Source organism: Acipenser ruthenus, chromosome 8 (genome assembly GCF_902713425.1).
Source record: "Acipenser ruthenus chromosome 8, fAciRut3.2 maternal haplotype, whole genome shotgun sequence".
NCBI classification, from domain to species: Eukaryota; Metazoa; Chordata; class Actinopteri; order Acipenseriformes; family Acipenseridae; genus Acipenser; species Acipenser ruthenus.
The window spans coordinates 13,370,045-13,380,476 of record NC_081196.1 but is presented as its reverse complement, the minus strand read 5'-3'; the positions used below and the strand labels follow the sequence as shown (position 1 = coordinate 13,380,476).

The 10,432-nt window shown below is 43.2% G+C and overlaps 1 protein-coding gene across 1 annotated transcript; it reads left to right on the top strand.

The window, feature by feature from the left end:
* The first annotated feature begins 348 nt into the window (after window positions 1-348).
* LOC117972689 (uncharacterized) lies at window positions 349-8,125 on the top strand. The gene is made up of 20 exons (XM_059028563.1): window positions 349-569; window positions 640-761; window positions 1,204-1,474; window positions 1,554-1,675; window positions 1,995-2,220; window positions 2,310-2,431; window positions 3,806-4,013; window positions 4,112-4,233; window positions 4,327-4,522; window positions 4,598-4,719; window positions 4,812-4,911; window positions 5,129-5,251; window positions 5,464-5,636; window positions 5,849-5,946; window positions 6,146-6,273; window positions 6,493-6,673; window positions 7,061-7,205; window positions 7,340-7,415; window positions 7,637-7,801; window positions 7,971-8,125. The coding sequence occupies exons 1-20, from the start codon at window positions 521-523 to the stop codon at window positions 8,081-8,083; spliced, it is 2,862 nt and encodes a 953-aa protein (XP_058884546.1). The 5' UTR covers window positions 349-520; the 3' UTR covers window positions 8,084-8,125.
* The last annotated feature ends 2,307 nt before the right edge of the window (window positions 8,126-10,432 follow it).

Below are 10,432 nucleotides of genomic sequence, written 5' to 3'. Positions count from 1 at the left end.
GAGGACTACTACAACAACCATTGGGGAGCCAACCAGGACCACCAGCAGGAGGACCATCAGCAGGAGGCCTACCAGGACCACCATCAAGACTACCACAACAACCATTGGGGAGCCTACCAGGACCACCAGCAGGAGGACTACAACAACCATTGGGGAGCCAACCAGGACCACCAGCAGGAGGACCATCAGCAGGAGGCCAACCAGGACCACCAGCAAGACCACCACGGGGAGGACTACAACAACCATTGGGGAGCCAACCGGGACCACCAGCAGGAGGACTACCGGGACCACCAGCAGGAGGACTACCGGGACCACTGGGGAGCCAACCAAGACTACCAGCAAGAGGACTACAACAACCATTGGGGAGCCTACCAGGACCACCAGCAGGAAGACCACCACGGGGAGGACTACCAGGACCACCAGCAGGATTACTACCACAACCACCATTGGGGAGCCAACCAGGACCACCATTGGGAAGACAACCAAGGCCCCTACAACTGTGGTCTGCACAGCTTCCAGTATGGTGGTGGAGCTGCCCAATGAACCTCTAAGACTGGTCAAGGTTCTAGGTGAGTTGGGTATTTGAGGGGCATCGTGTGACACTAATGGAGGCTATGGTAACTTTCTCTTTCTTTGTAGATAAATCCAACCAGTGGGTAGCTGTCATTGATGCTCCCAAGTACTGCAACTACACCTTGTTGCAGGGAAGGGGAGGGAACTTCTTCATAACCCCCTACACGGCCTGTGATGTCAGGATATTGGTAATCCTTGTGTCCAAGCTCACCTAGCTACTCAACACTGTACTGTGTGCCTTCTCTCCCCTCCAACCAAACTTCTGTGCTTTCATTAAAGCTTCATATACTGAGCATCAAAAGAAACGTGTCTTTGTATTTGGATAAAATTCACTAAATGTGATTGAAAAATGACTTCTGTTTTAGAGCAGGTGCAGTGACTTTTTATTGTGCTGATTTAACAATTGACATCACGAAGATGCTGCAAAATGATCTGATCTTGGGCATTTTTTTTTTAAAATGTGTTGTAATAGTCCAGTTTCTTTTGTTGCTCAGTATATAACATTTTTAGGCAATGGTACGATTGGCCCAACTTGCTCTGCTTTCCTCTTGTCCTTCTGTTAAATTAAGTTCATATTTCCATCTTGTGTGATTAACCATGGAATCAATGTTGGTATTATATTTGTTCTAGAATAACAACTATGTTTTGAAGATATGGTATCTGACAACTGGTGGCATAAAAGGGTATGTGGTGATGAAATGCCCAACCAGTGCTGGAGAACCCACAAAAGCCCCAACAACTACTCCCACTACATGGGAGCAAACCAAACCGACAAGGATCACTGGAATTGCTACGAAGACAACTATGAGAACCACTGGTGGGGAGCCAACTGTAGTGTGCACAGCCTCTAGTATGGTAGTGGAGCTGTCCAAGGAACCTCTGGTACTAGTAGAGCTTCTAGGTGAGTTGGGTTTTTTGATCCCATGTGGATGAACTTGGCAAGGGCACTAGGGGAATTTTTATGCACTCTTCTCTTGTAGCTGAATCCAGCAAGTGGGTAGCTGTCATTGATGCTCCTGAGGATTGCAACTACACCTTGGTTCAGAGCAGAGAAAGGAACCTCTTCAAAACCCCCTACACGGCGTGTGATGTAAAGATTCTGGTAATCCCATTTCTAGCAAAATAGGCTACTCCTGTACTTCTATTCAAACTTGGACTGTAAATACACAACTGTAAAGGGGTTTCTGCAAGGTGATGGTCTAATGCCATAAGGGGAGGGGGGTAGAGAATTAACCCAAAGTAGTGCTTGCAAAACAGATGGGGCTGGTTTCACATACCCTGACTTGTACTGCTCTTGGATTTCCTTATGTTGTATGAAGTACTCCAAAGACCCTCATTGGGGGATTAGCTGGTTCCAGTTTCTGCTTGTGAGTTTACTTTCCTTTTACCCTAAACCTTTTTATATGCAAATTGAATTCTAGAATGAGAACTACTTCTTGGCCTTGCGCTATACAACAATTGATGGTAAAGTAGGCTATGTGCAGATGGAATGTCCAACCAGTGCAGGAGAACCAACAAAAGCACCTGTAACTACAAACACGACCAGGAAATCAACAAGGACCCCCCCAGCACCAGATGTGGTGTGCAACTCATCCGGAATGATGGTGGAGCTGCCCAAGGACTCTTTAGACCTAGTGGAGCTTCTAGGTGAGTTGGACTTTTGGCAGATGCCTGCAAATTTGTCCATGGAACAGTAGTGGAATCTGACGGTAACTTTTTTTTTTTTCTTTTTGTAGATTATTCCAACAAATGGGTAGTTGTTAACAAGGCTCCCATGTACTGCAACTACACCTTGCTGCAGGGAAGTGGAAGGACCCTTTTCATAACCCCCTACAAAGCCTGTGATGTCAGGATACTGGTAATCATGGGGAGGGAGGTGTGGGATATTTTAAAACACCTGAACAATGGTATGTGTGTGATTATATCTAATATATATATAACTATTCTATCTATATATAGAATAGTTTAGTTTAAGTGCATCTTTCTGATTGTAATGATATGGTTAAATGCTTATCAGCTTGTGAATGACTGGTGCAGTGCAAAGAATGTCCAAACTGCAGTTTTCCCAAAAATAAGCCTTTTTTTAATAAATCACAAAGTCCATCAATAATAATTCCAATTAAATAAGCCCCGCTACCAACAATGGTATTGGGGCAAAACAGTTTGGAGTCCAAAAAAGATAAACCAGACACTCGGATAGCCACAATCCTCCATGCATGTAAACGGTGCTCTATTCCTTCAGGGGGATGGTGTGGTGAGGGGCGTGCTCTGGGGTAAAAGTTGGCTCTCCGGCTACAGCCTCCCGTCCTCCTGCTCCTCTAGAAAACACAAACCCTTAACACACAAAGTAAACTGCTCCGGCCAGTTGCTCTATTTTCTCAGCGCAAGGGGAGGTACTGACGTAGCTGCTTCCCCTTTGTACCCAGCAAACTCCTGCCCGCAGTCAACGCGTTGCCATGGTTTCTCCAATAGAGGGCGGCCCCGCAGCTGACTGCAATGGAATCGTCCTGAGTACTTGCAGCTACGCGCCCCTCCTAATATGGTCACCTTCCGGCTCCCACCTACCACAGAGGTGGCAGATCTAGGATGCAGCATACCTTCCCCCCCCCCCCCCCCCTTTGCACAGCGCCTTTTCTAGTTGGGAGGGAGATTTTACAGCATTGATCCTTTCTCTCTCCATCACACAGCTATATGTATAAGCTGCTTTAATTGCATAAAGCTGCATGGTCCATTTTGTATGTTGCATTTTAATTTGGGTAATTGCATAATGCAAACCATGTACACCCTAAGTTTTGACATGAAATAATTTTGAACCCTGTTTTATGGCTGCTAAGCCCAAGGTTCTATAAAAAAAAAAGGAAATCTGAGCATCAAATCCATAGAAATTTGAAGTGACGTCGGATGTTTGGAAGTAGTATAAATGCATCTTGCTGGCAATATTGTTTTGAACTACCAAAGCGCAGCTCCATCCTGAAACTTCAACACACTGCAGGCTTGAAATGTAAACCAGATTAGTTTTGAAACTAGTCCAGTTAAGCGTTATCCCACTGATGTGGGACAGCAAGTTGAAGGCATTATTGCACGAGTGTGCCTAGTAGATCTTCTGGTCTTTGCTTCAAAGCAAGCCATTTGACACCTGCTGACATGACAAATGTCTGGACTACTACCCGAAGCCTGCAATTTGCTTGTTTCCTGGTTCTACATTTTGAAGCCAACTTCTTCCTTGTTCTAGAATGAGAACTACATCTTGACCCTCCGCTATACAACTTCTGGGCAACAAGTTTATGTTCACATGAAATGCCCAACCAGTGCTGCAGCATCCACAAAAACACCTTCCTCTACAACCACTACTGGAAAACCACCAATACCCACTGTCTGCAACGCCTCAGTCATGACAATAGAGCTGCCTGAAGGACCAATTGAACAAGTAGCCCTGATAGGTAAGTTGTGCCTTGGCCCAGATAACTTTCCTCCCAAATTGCTGGGCAATGAGGATAACCCTGGAAACCCAATTTCGTGGCATCCTTGCCTTTTGCAGATAAATCCAACACTCTGGTAACTGTCAAAGATGATACCAGAAAGTGTGGATACAGCTTGGTGCATGGGAGAGGAAAGAACATCTTCACAACCCCTTACACAGCCTGTGATGTGAAGATGCTGGTAAATATTTAGCTTTTTGTACTGTTGCATATGAATTTTAAAAGCATGTACATATGCTCACTTGTTCTCTCCCTTCCCTTAATTCTCTTCCAGAATGGGAATTATGTCCTGACTCTAGCATATGTAATCCTTACTGGGGAAAGGGTACTGGTGCAGATGAAATGTCCAGTCAGTGCAGCTTTACCAACAGGGTTGCCACTCCCTCCCTTTGGGGTTTCTGTCCTCTGCAGTGATACTTGCATGACAGTGGAACTTCCTGGGGGACTGCTACAAGATATCCAGTTAATGGGTGAGTTGGCTTGGTACGCAGTAATTTGGGTGCTGTAAAACAGAAAGCATGCTCTAAGTGTGGCATCTGTTGTAGATGAATCCAACAACTTGGTAGCTGTTACCGGTGCTTCCGAGACTTGTGGCTACAGTTTGGTGAGGGGGAACGGCAAGAACATCTTGACCGCTCCTTACAAGGCCTGCAATGTCAAGATACTGGTAAGCGGAGGGCAATTGCAGCTGTAATCCCCATTTGTATTAGGAGTGATCAAAATACTGCCAAGAATGAGCAACTCTCTTTCCACTTCTAGAACAACTTCTACATCCTGAGAGTCATTTACACCACTCTTACTGGGGAGCGAGGAGATATACAGGCCAAGTGTCCTGTTCCTAGTCTAGTACCACGTGAGGGTAAGTGTTTATTCACTGGACACTTCTTCATAATGCAGGAATGCTCAAGTCTGGTGCTGCTAGTCTCCCAAATCCTGCTGTTGCTGCATCATGTTTCTTTTACTTGAATGCCATGTGCCTCTTGACGTCTGTCTCAGATTTCCCTACCCAAGATATTAACCTAAACTACAGGGTCTTCCCTATACAATGTGAAACATTTAAGTGTACTGTTTTGCAGGGTGCAAGATACCAAGAAGTCAGCAGGTTGCTTGTGGTCCTCCTAATGCTGATCCACAACTGTGTGTGGCCAGTGGATGTTGTGTGGATGCAACAACTTCCCAGTGTTACTATCCTTTGAATGGTATGGCTTGGTTTTAGACTTTAATATAGCACTGCTCATCTAATGAGCAATCCAGATTAACTGAACAGCTTGTATAGGAAAATTTGGGGAGGGCGGGGAGATAATTGACTTCTGTACAGCAAGGTTGGAATTGGAGACCTGGTCTTTCAGGTAAACACTTTCACAAGCTTCACTATTTGTATTAATGTAATTCTTTGCTTCTACTTTTTCAGCATGCACTGCAGATGGCCATTTTGTATTCTCCGTAGACCGCACCTCAGCCAAGCCAGAAATCGATCCTGGCAGTCTAGTAATTGCAGGAAACCGATCATGTGCCCCAGTAATCTGCACTCCAGACTTTGCCATCTTCAAATTTCCTGTGACTGGCTGTGGGACACATGTCTTTGTAAGTCCACTCCTCCTCTGGGGTTTGCTAGTTTTGTCACTACAACAAAGGTTAGGACTTTAGCCTACAGTCCTTGTAGCCATATGTTTTTTAAAGGATGGTGGTAGGGTGCTAATCTAATGCAGTACCACTGGTTTTGCGCTGGCCCAGTTGATTTTCCAATCCTCCCATCTGCTTCAGTTCTCACCCACCAGCTTTTTTTGTTTCTGTAGACGGTGGCGGAGACTACAATTTATCTTGCTGAAGTTCATGGCTTGGTTCGGGGGAACCAGCAGATGTATGGACAAATTACCAGAGATGGCCCTTATCGGTAATTTCTTTTACGAGCTGGGAAGTGTCAGTTAACCCACTTGCTGAAAGACACCGGTTTTCCAGCATACTTTGCTGGTTGTAATGGGTGGGTTGGGACCCCATGATCGGAGTATGGGTTTTGTCACTGAATGGACCATCTCTGCCAACTGGTAACTACATTGATTCTTTCTCTTCACTGTCTCCTCTCTGCACTGCAGTTTCCAGGTGGAATGTCGCTATTCTAAAGGGCATTTGGCCAGCACTGGTTACTTGGTGGTGAACCCACCGCCTCCATCAGCAGCTTTGGCTTTTGGCTCACTTGGGGTTAGGTTAAGGATTGCCACAGGTAATTGAACATGTCTAACCTTTTTATTTTTTATTCCATTAAGAAGAACGGTAGTGTACTTGATGAGAGGGTAGTGGCTTTCAGAACTTCTCCCATTTGGTCTTGTGGCGTTGTAGCTGTATGTTGGGCATCATGTCCCGTAATGACTGAAGAGATGTATGTAGAGATGCACACGGAGTACCTGGTGTCCAGTTATTCTAAAGCACTTGTCTGTTGTAGACACCAGCTACACTAGCTTCTACCCTCGGTCCCATCTGCCCCTGAGCTTCTTGCTTGGCAGCAAGGTGTATCTGGAAGTGCAGCTTGTAAACCCTCCTAACCCCAATGTAGTTCTGCTGGTCCACTACTGCATCGCCTATCCCCAGTCCTCTCAAGCTGCCTGGGTGATCCTCTATGAAGGGTGAGTATCCTGCATCATTGACGGTGTTCAAGTATCCTGATGTCTCCATTTGTCTGGACAAAGCAACATGCCAGATATGACTACTGACCAAATTGCTGACCTTTTTTATTCTCTCCTTCTGAAGTCAACCCTTCATACCCTTACCCACGCAACGGCTGCATCAGCACCTACTTTTATTACAGCTATTCTATAGGATTTGTAATTTCAGCAACAGGTTAAGGGAGTGGCTTCGATTATCCAATACTATTGGCTGCAAACACCTGAAGTAAATCTTTGCACGCTATTTAGACTGTCGCAGCTGCTAGAAGTGTGGCAATATGGCTGCCATGCACTTCAAGCCTCCTAGTTGGCAGCTGTCGGACTCCCTTCTGAATTTCTACCCCACAGTTGTCCCAACATCCTGGATTACAGCAGTGCTGCTGGCCTCCATGTGAAATACAATAACATGCCTGTATCCAAGCACACTCGACGCTTTGAAATACAAAGCTTCCAGTTCCTGGACTACAAGACCAAGCAGCATTTGGATGAGGAAGTGAGTTTTTTGTTTGTTTTAATAGTGGTCCAATCATGTACTCCAAGCTTGTCTCCAAATGCCTAGTCATAAATGGTATATTTTAGACAAATGCCAATCTACAGCTGCTCTAATGCCATTTACTTTCTTTTTAGATCTATTTTATGTGTTCAACTGAAGTGTGTTCCCCAGAACACCGTGTTTGTAATGAAGGATGCTTTGATGGGAGAGGTATGTTACTGAAAAGCACTCTAGACCCACAGTTTCTGAGGATGTTGGTCACTTTTGAAGTCTGGCTATCTTTAGGTCCAGCCTTAAATTTTATTGCATCTTGCGTTATATATATTTTTGACTTTCCCCTGAAGTATTTAAGTTCTGCTCCCCTGACTAACATTTGGGCAATAGTTATACCACTTGATTAAAATGTTCCAGATAACTTTCTCCTTCCACAGATATGCCTGTTCCAGTGGATCTTGGTGTGGGAGGGCGCTGTGCAGGAAAGCCCTGTCCTGGGAAATCCAACGTAGTCAAGCGAGCTGCTCATGGTCATACTGGCCTCATCGCTGTCGGTGAAGGAACCTTCCTTTTGGATGAGCCTGTGCCCCATGAACAAATGGGTAAGTGATTTTGAGATCATGTGGATTAAAGCAGTACTACCCTTTTTCATGTATTCCATCCTTGAAGATGGAGGTTGCCCTCTTTGGGCCAAAGCCAGACCTGAAGCTTATTCCTCACTTGAACACCAGAATGCTTTGCCAGTAACTGTTTTATTTCTTCCTCTTGCAGAGAAGCACTGGACACACTTCCATGGTCTCCTGGGGCTGCTTGCTCTGCTGGTCTCGGTATCTGTTGTAATGCTCTTCCTCAAATGGGTTGTCTTGCAAATGGCCAGGTCCTAGAGAAGCAGTCTAACTTGAATAAACCTTTATCTTGTGTTGAAATTGTCTCCTCCTTGTGGGTTTATTTCCCCTGCCAACTAACTTTTAAAATCCTGCATAATTATTGAGGAGGGGGGGGGGGGGGGGTGGAGTGATTAGAGAAACTGACTTGTATGTTAGTAAATTTGCTGGCTTTATTTTTTTTAAATGACCTGCTGCATTTATTTTTAGAGCGCTTCATCTGGTGCTAGTAAAGGAGTTGGTACATTGCCACCAGAAACATTGACTTGCTGATCTATGCAATTGGAACATATGATCTTGTGTGGGCATGGAATACATGTGGCACTAGTGTTTGTCATCAGTCTTTGGCTGTTTTTGAAAGTCATACGGAACAGTGACATTTTCTTTCCACTTTATATACCGGAGTCTTTCACAAGTACTAAAGTTCAGTAAAAAGCCTCTACAAAAAATGACAGGAATGTGGAGCTATTCTACTACAGACTGTAAAGAAGTTTTGGATGCATAACCTTTATTTTTATAAAGGTTTAGATATATCCTAGTTCAGGCCCCTGGGCCACAGATGTGGTCATGTAACTCATAATTCTTCATGGGTGGTTTCTCTACATGCAGAACAAATCAGGAATCAAAAAATAAGTATATATTGGGTTGTGTGTGCTAGATTTTACATTGCATGATTGGGGGGGGGGGGGGGGTTGCAACATTTACAGCACTTGGCCAGGCCTCCCTTTGAAAATGTCATAAATGTTCTCCTGTCTTGCAGTGGATGCACTAAAAAGGTATTATACTGTATAGGACTTCAATAGAATACATTCTGAATTGTATTGTTTTGAAATGGCTGTGGCTCTATATACTACCACTGTTTAAATAATAGAAATCCTTGGCTCTTTACAAATATAAGACAAAATAAATACACTTGGAGGCAATGGGCCCTAATCAAAACTGTTGTAAATTTAATGCTTTGAAAAACAGTTTTAAAAAAAAAAGAAAAAAATCTGTTCATAAAGGATTAGGAACCGCATGTGTGATTTATGTAATCAAAATGGTCTTTAACACTCCTTAACAAAACATTTGTTAAAACAGGTTTTGTCAAGACATCTTGCAGTGCACTGCAGATGGTTTTAGGGATTTTTAGTTTTGCAGTGGCTGTATTTGTGTGTTCTCACTTTATGTTCAACAATAAAAAGACCAATGTTCTAAAAATGATATGCAAGTCTCTACTTGAAAATACACTGCTTATGTTTTCATGCGTTTTTCTGTTGCTGGAGAAGGTATAGTGTGTGTATTTAGGAAGATGGATTGTGTTTGTCTGCTTGGTGCAAGCAGCATGCTATGCTGTCTGGGTTTACAATGGCATATGCTCCCTTGCCCCTCATGGGAAAGCAGATGAGCAAATTAAAGAGATGGAGGGACATCATTGACTGACTGAGTGTTAATCACCTACACCAGCTGGAATTACTTGATTCAGGACAGTTGCAAAGAATTCATTGCATATATCCTTAATGGTCTCTTGTAGGAAACTGTATAATGATGCAATCAGAGCCAAGACACATTACCTTAACTATGTATTCATCTGTGTCTTGGATCCGTTTACAGAAAATGTTTTAAATTATCAAGTATGCATTGTATAAGTGACCACTCTAAGAAGGCAAACAAGTTACATGAGATATACAATGTATTTCTATGTAATAGTAAATAATGTAATATACTCAATTGTGTCTTAATGTAATTATCACTTGCATTTTCTATATATATATAATGTATGCAATTACACTAAAATTTTAAAGGACAAGAATGGCTCAAATGTATTCCTCCTCCTTTGGAAAAAGTAGCAAAGGTTATTCCAGACCCAGGCTGCATGTTCAGACACATTGACAGAGTCTTTAAGGTCTTTACAGTTTGTTTTAACTCTTTAACTAGTGGAAACCATTAACTGAACCCAACAGCTGTTCAAGTTTCAGACCATTACATGATTTGCATACTGTGTAAATATTATAGTCCTTTATAAAGCTGTTTGTGTATTCTACTGTAAAAGGTATAGGTGAATTAAAGCTAGCGCCTTTTTGTTTTAAGTAACGGTTTATTCTTACAAATATTTCTTTTCACAGAAATAAGTTACTCAAAGTATGGGGGGGGGGGGAATGATGCAACATCTGCAACTACATATTGAAAACAGTTTAAGATACATTTACTTTATTTTCTTATTTACTTACTTATCTGTAGCACTTGTAATAAGAAACAGTTTGAAAACAATAAACTTGTCTTCTATTGATACACAGAGCAGAAGGATGACGTGGGCAGCAGCAATGCAAGGCCTCTCTTTGCAGCGCTACCGTTACTTCTAATACTGTA

Excerpts from the sequence above, each read along its gene's own strand:
- LOC117972689 (XM_059028563.1), top strand. The coding sequence starts at position 521 with ATGGTGGTGGAGCTGCCCAATGAACCTCTAAGACTGGTCAAGGTTCTA. Across the intron at positions 4,523-4,597 it reads ACAAGATATCCAGTTAATGG|ATGAATCCAACAACTTGGTA; the intron begins GTGAGTTGGCTT and ends CATCTGTTGTAG. Across the intron at positions 7,206-7,339 it reads AGCAGCATTTGGATGAGGAA|ATCTATTTTATGTGTTCAAC; the intron begins GTGAGTTTTTTG and ends CTTTCTTTTTAG.